The 18,413-nt window shown below is 41.3% G+C and overlaps 1 protein-coding gene across 3 annotated transcripts; it reads left to right on the forward strand.

Annotated features, from left to right (window-relative positions):
• Positions 1-7,118: 7,118 nt before the first annotated feature.
• Positions 7,119-15,492, forward strand: LOC311485947 (protein NLRC3-like). Of its 3 annotated transcripts, none has more exons than XM_084541684.1 (6): positions 7,119-7,287; positions 7,461-9,601; positions 10,205-10,378; positions 12,357-12,530; positions 12,955-13,128; positions 13,498-15,492. In XM_084541684.1, exons 2-6 carry the CDS (start codon positions 7,770-7,772, stop codon positions 13,511-13,513), a joined length of 2,370 nt encoding a protein of 789 aa, XP_084397810.1. In that variant the 5' UTR covers positions 7,119-7,287; positions 7,461-7,769; the 3' UTR covers positions 13,514-15,492. The 3 variants fall into 3 exon arrangements, with proteins under 3 accessions (XP_084397810.1, XP_084397811.1, XP_084397809.1); XM_084541685.1 differs by having other exon boundaries at positions 7,461-7,689; positions 7,819-9,601; positions 12,955-15,492; XM_084541683.1 differs by having other exon boundaries at positions 12,955-15,492.
• The last annotated feature ends 2,921 nt before the right edge of the window (positions 15,493-18,413 follow it).

Below are 18,413 nucleotides of genomic sequence, written 5' to 3' on the forward strand. Positions count from 1 at the left end.
AGATCTATGAGGGTGGGAGGCAGTTCCCATCCAAACAACAGCTCTGGGAGGCTATTCTGACATCCTGCATAGAAATCCAAGCAGAAACTCTCCAAAAACTCACAAGTTCAATGGATGCAAGAATTGTGAAGCTGTTATCAAATAAGAGGTCCTATGTTAAAATGTAACTTGACCTGTTAAGATAGTTTTGATTGAAATAGCTTTTGATTTCAGTAAATATGACCTCCCAATGCTGCAAATACAACAAATAAGCATTTTCAGTTCTTTACAACCTATAAAATGTTTTGAAACTCTGTTGTGCGTAATAATTTGGAAGTGCATTTTAAGTTTTTTATTTTTGAAAAAAATACTGTTCTCATTGGGAGGTTTGTTCAGTAACATTAGAATTATACTCTAACGGCTGATGACTTGAAAATTATGCTGACTGTCATTTGCATTGACTATTTAGGAAAATCAGGGAAAAATATCTTTTGCATAATAATTTGGAACACGGTGTAGTTCACACTTTTTTGTCTACTATATAATTCCTCACGTGTTCATTAATAGTTTTGATGCCTTCAGAGAGAATCTACAGTGTAAATAATCATGAAAATAAAGACCATTAAAACCATTAAATGAGAGGGTGTGTCCAAACTTTTGACTGGTAGTAAGTCTACCGGCAACATTATTGCATTACATCGACTGTCAAGATTGGGTCCATGCATATAGTTTAGCCACATAAAAACATTAAGCTTGTTGATTGTTGACAGTTGGAGCCTCTCTTTCCTTCTTTTTCAAAAAACAAACACACATTTCATTAAATTTACCATTTAATAGTTAACAGTAATTTATGTCAAAGATCTGAACCTAAAAACGATGAAAATGTATTTCATGACACAAGGTAATTTGCTCAAAGGCTTCTATACTGTAGTAATCTCAGCACACATAGAGGGCAATGAATTTATCTAATCTAAGCTTCTTCTTTTTTTCATCCCTCAGCATCAGATGTATAACATTTATGAAAGTTATATATATTATTTTGTGTACTATTACATTACCAAGTCTTTTACATGATATACCTGAAGATCTTTACAAGACAGTGGAACGTAAAAATGTCTGCACGAGGTGGAAAGGGAGCTGGCTAGAGTTGCCACCTTTCAGAAATGAAAATAAGGGACGCCCACCACGGTTACTCTGGGCCATGACCACCAAATAAAGGACGATTCTGTATTTTATGGGAAGGGTGGCAACCTTAAATTCTCCCCCAAACAGTGGCGTAAGCAGTGGCATCTCCCCTAAACAGTGGTGTCTGCCTTGGCATCTTCCCTGGACAGTGGCAACTGCCGTGGCAACTCCCCCAGACAGTGGCAACTGCAGTACGGCGTCGTGGAGGAATTTGTGACGTCGGCCTGCGAGTCTGTGCCCGGGCTGCTCACCATGAGACACCAGGGCAAGCTGGCACTGGGCCTGATAGGACGGGTGAGTATGACACCAGAGGAGGAATCGTGACGCCCCTCTCTTTAATGCCACCCCTCCATGTCTGTGGCAGCGTATGATTGTTCAACTTATTTTCAGCTGATCTTGGAGCTGTGCCGTCAATGGTCTGATGTGAAGGTGATTGAGACACACCTGGAGAGGATCCGTGCTCATGCTGCCCCTTCATCCTCGTCTGCCCCTACAGCGGTAAATTCGAGTTCAGAAAGATTCTTTTTGTCTATATTATGACGTAAGCCACATATCTTTTATGCTTATTGTTGTTTTGGTTCATCTCCATTAGCACAAATAAGGCAGTTTGGGTCCACCTCTGTGCCACCCTCCTCACAAACCAGAGACAAAGCAGACAGGGACAGCAGCAGAGCCTGGCATACCGGCAAGCAAGGACCATAAGAGTCATTTATTAAGTTAAGAAATGAATGCATGTTTAATCTTATTTTTCTCATGTATGGAAAAAATATCTGACCAGACAAGAGACACGAAGTTTAGGAATGATAATTCAATGCCTAATCAACTGTTGCAACCTTTGCGCAAACACAATAAAAGTGTAGCTGATAATAATGATGGCAAGCCTGAAAAAAGTAAATGTGTTCAGAGGCTTTTTAATCCCTGTTTTTGATGGAAACTTCAGTGATTTGACTTTTCAGCACCCTTAAACTTAATGGATCATTAATTAAGAAAATTATTTCCTAAAATATTTATTATGACACCAAATTAGCTATAATCAGGTGATGATAAACGATATGTTTGATTGGCATCTCAGAAACTAGAACAGCAAAATCTCTGAGAAACATGAATCTATTACAGTTGTTGACACGTATACACACACATTATCCTTTAAGTCCCATTGTGTAAACTTTAAGTGATGTTCAGATGCTTTCTCGAAAGCCATTCTTAGCTGCCCCGCAGACATCTTATCTTTGAGTGCAGACTTGACTCATGACTCCATTTATTCAAAAGTATCACTTATAAGTACCTAAGTACATTATCCATTTGCTGCTAACTCTTTTCTATATGCTTAGGAGATGTATGTAGGCTGAACCGTAGACAGATGATCAAAACACAGAGACACAGTATATCTACAATAATATTATGACAGCATTTACTGCAGCTTTTTAGCTCTAAACTTCTTTGGTCTGACAATGAAGCTCCAGTATATACTTTATGTCAACAGAGATATTACTGAACTGATATATCAGCAGAGGTAGTGTCGTTTGTGAGCGAAGTAATCAGTGTTTACTGCCCTCTGGTGGTCACAGAGAGGGACAGCAGTTAGATCATAAGATCAAATAGCACACTGAAAGAAAATCTCATGTGAACATATATTATATTATAAAAATATCATAAAATAAATATTATTGTTATTATTTTTTATTACCAAAATGTATGATTTTATTTTATTTATTTTATTTTATTTTATAATATTTAGTTATATTGTAATCGTTATCTCGAGATAACGAATTAATAAATCGTTATCACGCTATAACAGTGCAATAATAATAATAATAATAATGATAATCCATGACCGTTCTCGGCTTCCGTACATTTAAGTGCTGTGGCTTCTAGATATAATGTGAGGGTATCTCTACTGTAAGCAAAGAGCTTAGAATACCTAGGTATTAGGTACTAAGGTAATACCCTTAGGTATTCTAAGCTCTTTGCTGTAAGTCCACAAAGTTGGTTCTGAGAAAGTTTTCGCTAAATAAAATATACATTTATCGTTAATCTGGAAGCTACGGAAGCCGTTCGTGGCAGCGCATCAGTCTGAAGTCAAGACGAACACATACACACGTAACAACCTTTGTTATCTCGAAATAACGAATTAATAAATCGTTATCACGATATAACGGTGCATAAAAAAATCCATGGCCGTTCTCGGCTTCCGTATTTCTGGGCGTTTGTTTGTTGACTTACACTTTCCGAGTTTGACTTGTTGCGCAGGACCTTTTCCTGTGAAAACCTCCATTTGAAGGTACGCTGTTAGTTTTACTCGTTGACACCAGGTGTCGGCAGCTTAGTTTTAGCAGAAATCTGTTGCGGTAATTCACCTTAAGCGAGTCAGAAAGTGTAGTAGTGGTAATACGAAGTAGGAAACCTTTAAAGTAGGAAACTAGCCGCCATTTTGTGCCGATGAACGTGAACGGAAACGGTGGACGGGGCAGCAGTGGAGTTTTTGATGGTCGGTAGGTGAAAACGTGTTGCCAGGCCAGCTGACAGTCTTGCCTGGGCCCGGGACGAGATAATCTTAGATGGTCCCCCCCACGCCCATATCTCTCCTATTCCCTTGCTCTTCCTCTCCTGTTCCTCTCCTCTCCTCTTCCTCTCCTCTCCTCTTCCTCTCCTCTGATCTTTCTCCCCTGTTCCTCTCCTCTCCTCTGCTCTTCCTCTCCTCTCCTCTGCTCTGCTGTCAGAGTCTGTCATTCTAGTTGGCCATTATGCAGGATCGCTGAAATGAAGTGTGTGATCAGACTCTGATCCATCCTGCTCAGACTCTCCGACGGGGCAGCGGACCCCTCCCGCTCTACTGTGACTCTCTCTCTCTCTCTCTCTCTCTCTCACCCACCGGTAGCCTGACTCTGTCCCTCCGCTCCGAGACAGCGGGCCCCTCCCGCATCACTCTCTATGTCACCTGGCTGCAGCTGGATCTCTCCTCTCTGTCTCATCCTCTCTGACGGAGCTACCAAACTCAACTGTTTCTGTCAAAGATAGCTGGTAAACGTCGGCTGCGCTGTTTCTAACCTTGCTCTACGTTCACTTCACTAGTCCCAGCTTCACCGTCACCACCTTTTTTTAAATATTTGTTAAGAAAATCTTTAAAGCCTCTATTTTCTTCTTCTCTTCTTCACTTTTCTTTCCTTTTCTGAGCACCGGACTTGTGCTGACCGGACATTTTGAGCATACTGAACTTCAAATCAAATGGCAACGTCAAATTTTGATCAGTGGCCAAACCATTTTTGTGTTGGGGGGGTGGGGGGGTTCTTGACCAGTATTTCAAGGACAATTAGGAAGAAAACAAATAAAAAGCTTTTATGTAACTCAAATATTACATATTTTTCCCCACAACTGGGCCTATTTATTCATTTATTTATTTATTTTAATTATTCCATAATTTAATGAGGGCCCAGTTCTGCCCCTCTCCCCCCGCCCCACCGGGCCTGGGACAGCAAACCCGTTTGTCCCCCCCATATCCCTTGCTCTCTTGTTCCCCTTAGCAAAAAGTAGTTTTTGTTTCTGTCAAGGTATTTATTTTTGGTACCAAAAATTTTTCAGCAAAGAAGGACTTGATATCATAGAAGCTCTTTGTTTTTGAAATGCACATCTTTAATGATTTAAGCAGATATTTGTGAATACACTGTATGGTATGGTTTATAATGTTCTATAAATATATCAAACTTGTTCTCAACATTCTTGTCTTGTGATTTTGTAAATACATTGCAGTCTAGTGTACACAAGTATGAGTTAACTTTAACAATACTTTAAGAAGTATATTTCAAGTATAAATAGTATGCATATGCTAAGCAAACTTACAAGTATACTTACATTATAACAAGTAAACTAGTAAAATAGCAAAAAAATTGTATTTTTCAGTTTTAGTAATTCTAAGTTCATACTTACCCTTAGCAAAAAATAGTATACTTGAAGTTAATTTTACTTTTATAAACTTAAAATTTTCCAATTTAGTCCGAAGAAGTATTAACTTAGTATACTTTCTAGTACACTACAAGTACATGGTCTGTAGCATACTTGCTATACTTATACTCAAGTATACTTAATAAAATGAACTTCAAGTATACTACTTTTTGCTAAGGGTCAGTATGGCTTCCTGTGTTCATTCTCACACCAGGCCTCAAGTTCACCAGGGTAGGGGTTAAACCATGAATTAAACAAATTCATCAATGATTCACCTTCACCCTGGCTGCTTAGTTAGACCAAGTTTATTCAGGAGTCAAGCTGCGTTTATTGTTACTTCCACTGTATGTGTGACCTCATGTGGTATTCCTTGGGCTTCAAAATACTCTGATAAATTTGTCTGAACATGAAATGGGAAGAGCCAATCTGTGGAGGAGCAGCTGATATTTTTACAGCAGAAATGATGTAAAGCATAATTTCAGTTGATGGGCAGATGAATAACCTGTGTTTCCTCTGCAGGTGACGGTAGAGTGTCTGTGTGAGCTGACGTGGATGTGAATTCAGCAGCATGGACCAGAACAGAGAAGAGGGAGTCCCTCCTTCTAAAGCCACTCTCCAGACCAAATTTCAGAGGTGAGGTGGCCATCTTGAATTGTCCATGCCAAATCTTACAAGTAGGGTAATTCAGGCAAAGTTGGGCCATGTTGCTGTGATGGCTACGGTGACCAATTCAATGGGCTAACTGGACATTGTCACATGGACTGAACAATGAGGTTCTGTTCAACTCAGGCGGCAATATCACCAGTAACCTAGATGACTGCCACCTAGAAGTACAGCAGATGGATGTAAAGAATGTGCAAAGAGCAGTGGTTCTGGGGTTAACAATGTGCAATGAATTAAAACATTTACAAATCAACCACTACATTATTATCCAATACGTATATTACATACATTACTCATTTAGTTTGACTGATTTCAGTTGTCTCTATATCAAAGCATAAAAAGAATCAATTACCCTCACATTGAAATCAGACGTGGTGCTGACTAGATCTGTCTAGACTGCATTTTGCAAGAAATTCATTCACTTATTTTAACTCAGTTTCTCTCTCTGTTGGTCAGGATCCACCAGACAGCAGACTCTCCTGGTCCTGAACCCATCTGTGTGTCTATGAAGGCTAATTTGTCCATGGACAGACCAACGCACTTTGCCTCAGACAGGTAAGGTGTAACTGAAATGATCAACAATGAGCAACATTTAAAACCCAAGTTTTAAATGCTGCATATCTTGAGGTTGGACGGCACAGTGGTGAGGTGGTTAGCACTGATGCCTCACAGCGAGAAGGTCCCTGCCCATGGGTTCGAATCCATGTGTGGAGTGCAAACTTTCTGTGTGGAGTTTGCATGTTCTCCCTGTGTCTGCATGGGTTCTCTCCGGGTACTCCGGCTTCCTCCCACCATCCAAAGACATGCTTATTAGGTTAATTGATGATTCTAAATTGGCCGTAGGTGTGCACGTGAGTGTGAATGGTTGTCTTTCTCTCTGTGTTGGCCCTGCAATAGACTGGCGACCTGTCCACGGTGTACCCCGCCTCTCGCCTGATGACAGCTGGGATAGGCTCCAGCAGACCCCGCGACCCTTAACAAGAATAAGCGGGTACAGAAGCTGAATGAATGAATATCTTGAGGGTTCAGGAACACATCCATTTTTACCAAATGGAGGAGATTTAAGGCGACTGTTGCCCTCCACAGGAGTGGTTGGCCAACAAAGATCACCCCAAATGCAGACACAAAATAGCCGGATAGCTCACAAAGGAACTTACGTAATCTAAGCAACTAAAGGCCTCTCTCAGACTGGCTAATGTTAATGTTTATGAATCCACCATCAGGAGAACGATGAGCAATGATAGTGTGCATGGCAGGGGAGTGGCAAGGAAAAAGCCATTGCTCTCCAAAAAGAAAATTTCTGCAGTTTTGTGCGGACAAGTCAAAAATTCAGAAGGGTCCAAATACCAATAAGCAACACTGTATGCACATCTCTGAAACCTTTTCCTTTCTGTCTCTGCGTGGACAGCCATAATGTGACCTAACAGCTGATTTGTCCACAGAATCGAGGAGGAAAGTTCAGAAATTCCCAGTGATCTGTCTGCCCAGAGGAATGAAACACACCTGGACTCTATATTTAGGGTCTGTACATGTACAATAAGTACCTCTACAAGTGTTGTGTTCACAGTCATATCCATGTTTCACTTTGTAGTTTACTTGTTGTTATACTATTATTATTATTATTATTAGTAGTATTCAGTCTGTCTGACTATTGACTTCAATCTTGTTCTGTTATTCATGTTATTCTGTTCCAGCTGCTTGAGGACAACATTATCACTTTTGTGAGGAACGAGCTGAAGAGGACGCAAAAGATTCTGAGTCTAGATTACCCAGAAGGCTTAGAGCATCAGAGGGAGGATGAGGGGTTGTTGGAAGGTGAAGATGACGAGCAGAGGAGGAGCAGCCAAGAAGCGTTTCTAAAGATTGCACTACATTTCCTGAAGAGAATGAAGCAGGACGAGCTGGCTGACCGCCTGCAGAACAGTAAGAGGATAAGTGGGACATTTCAGACATCTCGTGAGATAGACCAAATATATATGTTTAAAATCTAATTCTTTAGGGAAATGAAATGTTGGAATATTTATTTCTTTTATTTCTTGTGTGTTTGTTCAGAACTTATTGCTGCTGTTTGTCAGCGTAAGCTTAAATCTACACTGAAGAAGAGGTTCCAGTGCGTGTTTGAGGGGACCTCTAAAACAGGAAACCCAACTCTTCTGAATCATATCCACATAGACCTCTATACCACTGAGGGGGCGGAGGTCAATGATGAGCATGAGTTCAGGCAGATTGAAGTAGCATGCAGGAAACCACACAGACCAGAAACAATAATCAGACAAGAAGACATCTTTAATGGCTCCCCTGGAAGAGATGAACCAGTCAGAACAGTGATGACTAAGGGAGTGGCTGGAATTGGGAAAACAGTCTTAACACAGAAGTTCACTCTGGACTGGGCCGAAAGCAAAGCCAACCAGGAAATCCAGTTCACATTTCCATTCACTTTCAGAGAGCTGAATGTCCTGAAGGAGAGAAAGTTCAGCCTGGTGGAACTTGTTCAGTACTTCTTTACTGAAACCAAAGAAGCAGGAGTCTGCAGGCTTGAAGCGTTCCAGGTCGTGTTCATCTTTGACGGTCTGGATGAGTGTCGACTTCCTCTGGACTTCCACCACAATGAGATCCTGACTGATGAGACAGAGTCTACCTCAGTGGATGTGCTGCTGACAAACCTCATCAGGGGTAAACTGCTTCCCTCTGCTCGCCTCTGGATAACCACACGACCTGCAGCAGCCAATCAGATCCCTCCTGGTTGTGTCGACATGGTGACAGAGGTCAGAGGGTTCACTGACCCACAGAAGGAGGAGTACTTCAGGAAGAGATTCAGTAATGAAGAGCAGGCCAACAGGATCATCTCCCACGTCAAGACATCTCGAAGCCTCCACATTATGTGCCACATCCCGGTCTTCTGCTGGATCACTGCTACAGTTCTGGAGCATGTGTTGTTGTATATTGGAGAGAAAAGAGAGCTGCCCAAGACCCTGACTGAGATGTACGTCTACTTCCTGTTGGTTCAGGCTAAACTGAAGAAGGTCAAGTATGATGGAGGATCTGAGACAGATTCACACTTTAGTCCAGAGACCAGGGAGATGATTAAGTCTCTGGGAAAACTAGCTTTTGAGCAGCTGCAGAAAGGAAACCTGATCTTTTATGAAAGAGACCTGACAGAGTGTGGCATCGATATCAGAGCAGCCTCAGTGTACTCAGAAGTGTTCACACAGATCTTTAAAGAGGAGAGAGGTCTGTACCAGGACAAGGTGTTTTGCTTCGTTCATCTGAGCGTTCAGGAGTTTCTAGCTGCAGTCTACATTTACCACTGTTATCTCTACAGCAAAATACAGGTCCTGGTGGACTTCCTGGGAGGACACTTTTATGTGTCACCTCTGGATGAATTTCTGACCAGAGTCATGAAGAAATCTTTGACCAGTAAAAATGGCCACTTGGACCTGTTAGTTCGTTTCCTTCATGGCATCTCTCTACCGTCCAACCAGAACGTCTTAAAAGGGCTGCTTTGGGGGGCATTCACTTTCAGTTCAGAAGTCATCCAAAACGCTGCCGACAACCTGAAGAGGATGAACATGCACAACATTTCTCTTGACAGAAGTATCAACATCCTCCACTGTCTGATGGAGATGAATGACCTCTCAGTACATAAGGAGGTCCAAAAGTTCCTCATGTCAGAAAACAGATCAAAGACAAGAATCTCTGAAATCCACTGCTCTGCTTTGGCCTACATGCTGCAGATGTCAGAGGTTCTGGATGAGCTGGACCTGAAGAAGTACAATACATCAGAAGAAGGACAAAGGATACTCATATCAGCTGTGAGGAACTGCAAGAAGGCTCGGTGAGAATGGGCAAACATTTTTGATGATGTTCAGGTCTAATATCAGGATGGTGCAGTGGTGTGGTGGTAAGCGCTGATGCCTCACAGCAAGAAGGTTCTGGGTTCAACAGGTTCCTTTTTGTGTGGAGTTTGCATGTTCTCCCTGTGTTTGCATGGGTTCTGTCCAGGTACTCCGGCTTCCTCCCACTGTCCAAAGACATGCTTGTTAGGTTAATTGGTGATACTAAATTGCCCATAGGTGTGAGTGTGGATGGTTGTCTGTCTCTTTGTGTTAGCCCTGTGATAGACTGCCGACCAGTCCAGGGTGTACCCTGCCTCTCTCCAAGTGACAGCTGGGATAGGCTCCAGCCAACCTGCGATCCTCCAGAAGACAAACGGTTACAGAAAATGAATGAATGAAGGTCTGATATTGTCATTGAACTATGATTTCTTTCATTTCTGTACTGGAGGAGCTGCTGACAGCAGCAGGTAGACAGCGAGTGCATTTGCAAATAGTGGACAGGGAATAACCTAATCAAGATGGTCTCATGTGGAGAGAAAACCAAGTGCATAAAGAAAGGGCCTTTCTGCAAAATAACATTTGATTTTTATGTGTCATGACAGACTTTCTGGTTGTAATCTCTCGGGGAGTCACTGTGAAGTCGTGGCCTCAGCTCTGAAGTCCAGTCCCTCCCATCTGACAGAGTTGGATATGAGTGACAACAACCTGCAGGATTTGGGAGTGAAGCAGCTGTTGGCTGGACTGGAGAGTCCAAACTGTAAACTGGAGACTCTGAGGTTAGTTTACTGACTGTCATTTTTTGTTGTTTGTATTATATATTGTATTGTATAGCAGACCCTGACTGGGCCTTTCTGTGTGGAGTTTGCATGTTCTCTCTGTGTCTGTGTGGGTTCTCTCCGGGTACTCGAGCTTCCTCCCACCATCCAAAGACGTGCTTGTTAGGTTCATTGGTGATTCTAAATTGGCCGTAGGTGTGAATGTGAGTGTGAATGGTTGCCTGTCTCTCTGTGTTGGCCCTGTGATAGACTGATGTCCTGTCCTGAGTGTACCCCGCCTCTGGCCTGCTGACAGCTGGGATAGGCTCCAGCAGACCCCATTACCCTTAAGAATCAGAATCAGAAAAGACTTTATTGCCAAGCATTTTTGTACAAGGAATTTGCTTTGGTGTTGTTGCACTCATTACGCATAAAATATAGAAACTTGGCTCTCAAATATACAAATATACAAAAATATATACACAGTATATATATATATATATATATACATAGAACATTTACAATGGGATGGTAGTGGGTTTGATGTGTTCATGGGGGGCTTGGCATTGTTCAACAGATGCACTGTGGATGGGAAAAAACTGTTCGCCATGCGAGTGGTCCTGGACTCGATGGATCGCAGCCGTCTGTCAGAGGGGAATAAGCAGTTACAGAAGATGAATGAATGAATGTATAGCAGACTTGTGAGGGACCCAAATGATGTTGTACATACTGACAAATGCCCAAGGAACTTTCAAGAAGACACAGGGTTTTTCAGAGTACCAAAGGAAGCATGTAAAACACAAATCGGAGAAGAAACTTCCAAGAAAACTCAAACTGAATCAAAGCCCAAACACAAATTCAAGGAGACTCACAGAAAATATTTCTGACAGACAAATGAAAAGGGACCACAAGGGACCAAGAGTCTCCTCAGTCATCTGTGGTCCTTGGATGTACAGTAACTCAAAGAGGGAACTTAGTTCTCAGTAGTCTTTAGTAACTTTGGTAGATGACAGACCGACTGACTGCTGTGCTTGATATTAGTATTAGCTGAACTCAAGAAGTATTTCTTAAGGCTAGATTATGCTTCCGCGTAGTGATCACGCAATGGTCACGCAATGGCCACGCAGTTGCTCGGACGCAGTCGTGAGACCGTGATGGTTCTGCGTGGGGTTTACGTGTCGAAATGCATGCCACACCGGTAGAGGGCGCTATGATTTTTTGTGACCGACCGACCGAGACTCTTGTGACGTATCTCGCCTCGTTATTTACCTTCCGGCTTTTGTCGTAGTCACAGTGTACGATGGACACCGAGACAGAGAGACTGGCGTTGCAGCTCCAAATTATTCAAGCAGAGGAAGAAATACTTCTATTGCAAATTAGGGCACGACAAAGGAGACAATGATGTTTATGAGTGGAAACCGGAAAAGCGGTCTCCAGCGGATGTAGTTAGCGGACCAATCACAGCCAATGCCGCTGCGTTGCTGCTGCGTTGCTGTTGCGTCGCCTCGACGCGCGTCGAGGATTTTTGGGAGGTGCACGTCTGGCCCTTGCGTAGGACGCACGGGGGTCCGCAAGGACGTAATAGGTCCGTAATAGGTCCGTACGCACGGACGCGCTGTGTCAACGCGGAAGCATAATTTGGGCTTTACAGTGTAGTTGTGTTGAAGAGACTACACGGTTCGCAGGAATCCTAATACCTCTAATGTACAGATGACATTGATTTGTCGTTTGGAGACAGACTTGAAAATGTCCACTAATGAATAAATGAACTAATGAACAGTTGGTTGTCCAAAATGTGTGATTTGATACTGATCCTGTAATGCGGGACTAGTTTTATGACGGTTGTGCTGACATGATGATGATCCACAACAACGGAAGGACAAAGTCGATCTGCTCATTTTAAAGAAAAGCTCATTAAGATATAGTAATGTTCAACTGCATATTTAAAACCTGATCACATCTGATGGAGTTATGAACATTTATTATTTATTCTGTCCAGACTGAGGTGCTGCCAATTATCAGAGATCAGCTGTGAGTCTCTGGCCTCAGCTCTGAAGTCCAACCCCACCCATCTGCGAGAGCTGGACCTGAGTGAAAACAATCTGCACGATTCGGGAGTGAAGCATCTGTGTGGTTTTCTGGAGAGCCCAGACTGTAAATTGGAGACTCTGAGGTCAGATACTATGTTATATCTGTATGCTGATTAATACGATGTGACACTGATCTTCATAGTAAAGTCTGTTCTCTCTTCAGTGATTTAGTCCATGGATTTATTATGTTGGGCTACAGATTAAAAACCTTCATATAACTAAAGTCCTTTCTTAACTTTCTCCTCTTATGGTTTTTATTACATGTTATGATTAAACATAAACAAAATGGTGAATTATTTTGAGCATTTCATTTTTCTGTCATATTTTTAAGGAGCTTTTGATGCTTGCGCTGACTGAAATACATTTGATATAAATCTGCTACTGGCGTCTTTAGTTCACATTTCCCCAAATTTTCTCCTGATGCATTTGGTGTTTTTATAAACTTTGAATAGAAGGCACTGGAGTGTTTTTAAGCTGGAGCTTTGACATCTTTAATTCTTTATTCAGGTTGTGGTGCTGTGGATTATCAGAGATCAGCTGTGACTATCTGATCTCAGCTCTGAAGTCCAACCCCACGTATCTGAGAGAGCTGGACCTGAGAGACAACCAGCTGGAGGATTCAGAAGTGGACCAGCTGCGGGGTTTCCTGGAGAGTACACACTGTAGACTGGAGACTCAGAGGTCGGTGCAGGGTTGGAGTTAGTCCATGCTATTCTCCACAGTTTTGTACTAAACACAACTGGTATCAAAGTAAAGATCCAGTGTTTCCTGTAGACCTGCAATTTCCTTCTCAGTGACTGCTTTACTCTGTGAATTTGGAAGAGGAGAATAGTGGCTTCAGGACAGAAACAGTAGATCAGATCAGCCAGGCTTGTTGCAATAATGTGTTTGAGTTGATGTGAAGATGTTTTCTCAGTTTTAAATCTCATTTCCATTGCTGCCCTGAACAGGACTGAAGTTCCTGCTGCTCTTTATACTGGATCATCATTAATGAAGCGAGTGGCTGTGGTCAGTAATTTATCAGCTCTGTTTATGTTCTTCTCTCTACAGTTGGTGGTTTTTGTAAAGGGGAGAGTGAACAGGACGACTCCAGCACAAGGCTTAACGTCTCCTCTGCCCCGAGTACTGCCAAGAGCCAGGATCAAGTTAGCCCACTCCCACTGGACTGGAGAGATCAGGTTGGAAATAAAAGAGAAGTGCAAGGACATGGAAGGAAAGATGAGAAGATGTAACATAAGAATCCCTGGCGTATTCGAAACACCTGTTTTCACCTCCACACCCTCGCGTTTAGTATCTGCTAAAGGAGATACTGACACTGTTTACAGCTCGAAGATGTGGAGTTTATTCAGTCGAACATGGCTATGGAATACGTTAAGAAGCACACTCAACCGACACGGCAATAGTTTACGTCAATCCAGCTTTAATGGGTTATTGAAATGTTATACCCTTTAGTTTATTCTCCTTACTAAATGAATATCCTCAGTTAAACACGCATAGTGGCTATTGGGGCATTTGTTTGCTGCTTGTTTCTCTGTGAGTTGTGTTTATCTCATGACATACCTTGATGGTTCATAAGTAATGCACTCCTATTGACTAATTCCATCTACTAATGAAGTAGACCATCCTCAGTCACACGCTTATGGTATGGAGTCAAAACAACTTGCACCTTTTTAAATATACGGTACATACTATAAGTAGTTAATTGGGGGTGACTAATTACTGGACCTTCATATTTGCTTCATGCTCATTTATTGTTGTGCTTTTGCTGTCTTTAACCTAATATTGTGTAAGTCTCCCTTGTGCCTCCAAAACAGTTGTGACTCATCAGAGAATGGACATGGGCCTTCTGAGGGTGTCCTGTGGTGTCTGGCAACATATACTTAGTTGTTTAAAAAAAAAAACACAGTGAGTGCATGTATATTCTTCTAATAATACAATTTCTGATATATTGCTGCTCATACAAACTTTATGATCTGACTCTAAGAGGACATCCCTGGCTCAAATAGCGCACTTTAGAACCTCTTTTATTTTAAATTTTTACTAATGATATGCCGTATGTACTCAGTAACGCTAGGGTGACTATGTTTGCGGATGATTTTACTCTTTATTATGCAGCCCCCACATGTTCAGAGCTTAATCAGGTTCTGTCTTGTGAGATTGGCATATTATTCAACTGGATCAAAACAAATAAACTTATCCTTAATATATCAAAAACAAAAAGTATAATGTTTGGTTCTAAATACAGATTACTAAATAATCCTAAAATTAATCTGCAAATAGATGGTCAAACAATACAGCAAGTAAAAACTGTGAAGCTCCTTGGGCTTTGGCTTGATTGCACATTGTCATGGTCTGATCACATCAACAGAGCTGTTGCCAAAATGGGCAGTGCTGTTGCCATAACGCATAAATGTGCTCCGTTTCTCAACTCACAGTTGTTTCATCAAGTAGTTTGTTCATTGGTTTTATGTCATCTTGATTACTGTTCAGTTGTAAGGTCTGATGCATCTAACAGTCTTTTAAACAAATTACAAGTGGCTCAAAACAAGGCTGCAAGACTAGTTCTTGGTTGTTCTCCAAGAACTAGTGTTGCAGAAATGCATGAACGTCTCAACTGGTCGAGAGTCAAGGATAGACCATCTGCTAATGTACTAATGTACTTGCATAGAATAATTAATACCCAGACTCCTAATTTTTTTATAGTAATTTAATTTACTGCTCAAATACTCATTCTTATAACACTCGAGGGGCGAATAGTGGACTGATTACTCTACCACTACCTAAGTCTGACTCTATGAAGTTGTCAGTATTTTATAGGTCAATTACGTTTTGGAACAGTCTTCCAGGTGAGGTTCGTGAAATTAAGGGAAAGGCTGGTTTTAAAAGAAGATTAAGAATGTATTTGATATCAATACCTTAATTATATCATCATCCTACTTGCATATGGTTGGGTTATGTGATACATGACTGTATATTGTTTTGTTTTGTTTTGTTTTTTCATTTTTATATATTTTATAATTACTTGAGATTGTAATGCCTGCTCTATCAAATATTACTGACTGGACCCCAGGAAGACTAGCTGTCGCCTTGGCGTCAACTAATGGGGATCCTTTTTAAATAAACAAATAAACAAATAAACAGTTATTCCCAATCTTATAAACAGTCTTATAATTATAATTATAAATATGATACTTCATATTTCTGATACATATCAATATAATGCTTTCCTTCAGAGGATATCATTCTTTCAGAGGAACAGTTCACCAGTTTACTTTGGTAAAAGTTAAAGTCACCCATAAGAAAATCACTTTAGTAAAAGTCCTAAAGTAGCTTGTAGAGTGAGTGAATCAAGTGTCTCGTGTCTGCCTGAGAACAAAATAAAGTGCCTCCTATCTTCTAGTCTGTCGGGTGACTGTCGTCTTCTACCGAAGAAGATGCTGTCAGCGTGGTAACGTCTTCTGTGTCTTCCTCATCAGCGTTAACTGTGGAGGTAGCCATGTTGATGTCTGCCGCCCCACTTATCCCACCGTTACCTCTAAACCTCATGAGAGTACACCTCAGCCAATACCTAATTTCCTAACTTAGACTTGACTAATACGCAGATGGGGAAAAGGCTGGACTGATACTAAAGTATCTAATTATTCCTGCAGCTAATGACATATACATCTCAAGCCAATCTACTACACACTATGAAGAGTTTTGTAATCTCCTTTTTTAAATCCCCACTGTTGATGTAGATCTGGCTTCTGTCACTGAAATAACCTCAGCAATTGGAGCAATACAAAGTGGCAAATCTCCAGGGCCAGATGCTTTTCAAGCAGAAATTTCATATGTTAGGATCAACTCTCTACCTCATCACTAAGTCCTTACCTCCAGTTGTTATCCATTCCGTTGAAATATGTAACCATTAAAGACGACCTTTTATTCTTACTGACCCTTCCCATCATATATTTGCATGTTCTCCCTGTGTCTGCGTGGGTTCTCTCCGGGTACTCCAGCTTCCTCCCACCATCCAAAGACATGCTCATTAGGTTGATTGGTGATTCTAAATTGGCCGTAGGTGTGAATGTGAGTGTGAATGGTTGTCTGGCGACCTGTGTACCCCCGCCTCTCGCCCGATGACAGCTGGGATAGGCTCCAGCAGACCCCCGCAACCCTTAACAGGAACAAGTGGGTATTCATGGGTTTCACCAGGTCCCTTTCCACAGGTGTTTAAAATCAAGCACCTAGATTATGAATGTAGACTGCATGGTGCTTGATTAAAACACCTGTGGAAAGGGACCTGATGAAACCCATGAATAGAAGATGAATGAATGAATGAATTCCTTTGCCACCCCAGTATAATGTATTTTTGTAAGGGCCCATTACCTGGGGGATGGTGAGGTTGGACACGATTTTAAACTGTTCTATGTTTTGTTTACTTTTGCAATATACTTGAAAATAATAAAATAACTTGACCAGAAACAACCTGCAGGCCTAAACAGTTCTTTCTGGGGTTTTTTTTCTCATTGTTGATTGTGTGTATTTTTAATCCAACTATATAATGATGTGTGTCTTCATTTGTCTGGGTCACATTATTGTTGTTTTATTTAGAACCAGGGGCGGATGGTGTATAGGGGCGATTTGGGCGACGCCCTACCAGCTGGGAGAAAGAGGATTTTTTTTTTTTACAAATTCTATCACAGCAAAAGTAGTTTTCAGTGTTCTAGACATATTATCTGTCATCAGAATCGTCAGGTTCAAGTCGCGTTTCAAATGGTCCCGCCTCTCTGGGCGAATTCATCAACGTGGAAAATCGCCCCAGCTTCTCCCATTGACTCTCATGTTAAAACTTTTTTTTTCGGAAAATGAGCCTTCAATGCATTTTCAATGAGGATTTGGGGCTCGCCCTAACGCGCTTGAGTCATACGTAACTGAGCAAAGAGATGGCTGCTTGATTGGACAATTCATCAATCAATCACGTCCATCAGGAAGCATTCGCGCAATTTTCGACTGTATATACTATGTGGAGAAGAAAAGGATGAAGGAGTTGGGACCCGACTGTCCGGACTTAAACATTTCGCAGCAGGCTACTGATCGTGGGAGGACATACACAAGGAGCTTCACCTCAAACGTGTATGCTAAACGGCTTTTTTTGTTTCCCCTGCGTGCTGTTTCAAAGTCCCGGGACAGAGATGTTATGGACTACAACGGGGATGAAGGACTTAAAACTAGGGCCGGGACTTTAACTTGTTAATTAAGATTAATTAATTACACAAAAATAACGGGTTAATCATTTTTTACGCATTTTAATCACACTTATTTTTGCACCGCGGAACGTTTCTCACTGGATGAGTTCGGCGGACCGATTATACTGGAGCACCAACTAGCGTTCATTACTTCAGACTACAAACAACAGTGAACATGAACGAAGAAGCTGATGAAACCGCTTTGGTTGGCCCCTTGGATGGGAAATTTCAGTCATTATTCAATGGTATACTAAAAATTCATATGAAAAAATAACTGTTCTCAGGTCAAATATTTATATGCGATTAAAATGTTTGATGTATTAGCATTTTTAAACTTGCTGGATTTTACAAGGCAAATAAATTAAGTTAAAACTTAGTTCCATGGCCCCATTTGTCTTTGTAAGGAGATGTTCTATTTTGTCTTTATTATTTTGTCAGAATGCACCAGAATGCTTAGTTTGTACGTGAAAATCACAAAAATCTACTGGGGGAGGATGCCCCCAGAGCCCCCTACAGGGGTTTGATTTACAAACTTTGCGCCCCCCCTAATACAAAATTCACCAGCCGCCACTGTTTAGAACACAATTTACCTACAAATCGGGGATACCATTTGAAAAACAGAACATTTAAATAGAGTAAATAAATAAAAAAAACATGACAAATTCCTTGAACACTGGTAACAAAACTGTGTCACTGAGTAAATTTAGCATCTGGGGGCTAAACTGTTTTAAAATATAA

The sequence above is a fragment of the Chelon labrosus genome, assembly GCF_963514085.1.
Source record: "Chelon labrosus genome assembly, chromosome: 1".
Taxonomy (NCBI): Eukaryota; Metazoa; Chordata; class Actinopteri; order Mugiliformes; family Mugilidae; genus Chelon; species Chelon labrosus.

What these genes read in the sequence shown, in the direction of transcription:
- LOC311485947 (XM_084541683.1), top strand. Translation starts at nt 7,770, where the DNA reads ATGAAATGTTGGAATATTTATTTCTTTTATTTCTTGTGTGTTTGTTCA. An exon ending in AGGAACTGCAAGAAGGCTCG is followed by an intron (nt 9,602 to 10,204) that starts GTGAGAATGGGC and finishes GTGTCATGACAG; the next exon opens with ACTTTCTGGTTGTAATCTCT. An exon ending in TGTAAACTGGAGACTCTGAG is followed by an intron (nt 10,379 to 12,356) that starts GTTAGTTTACTG and finishes TATTCTGTCCAG; the next exon opens with ACTGAGGTGCTGCCAATTAT.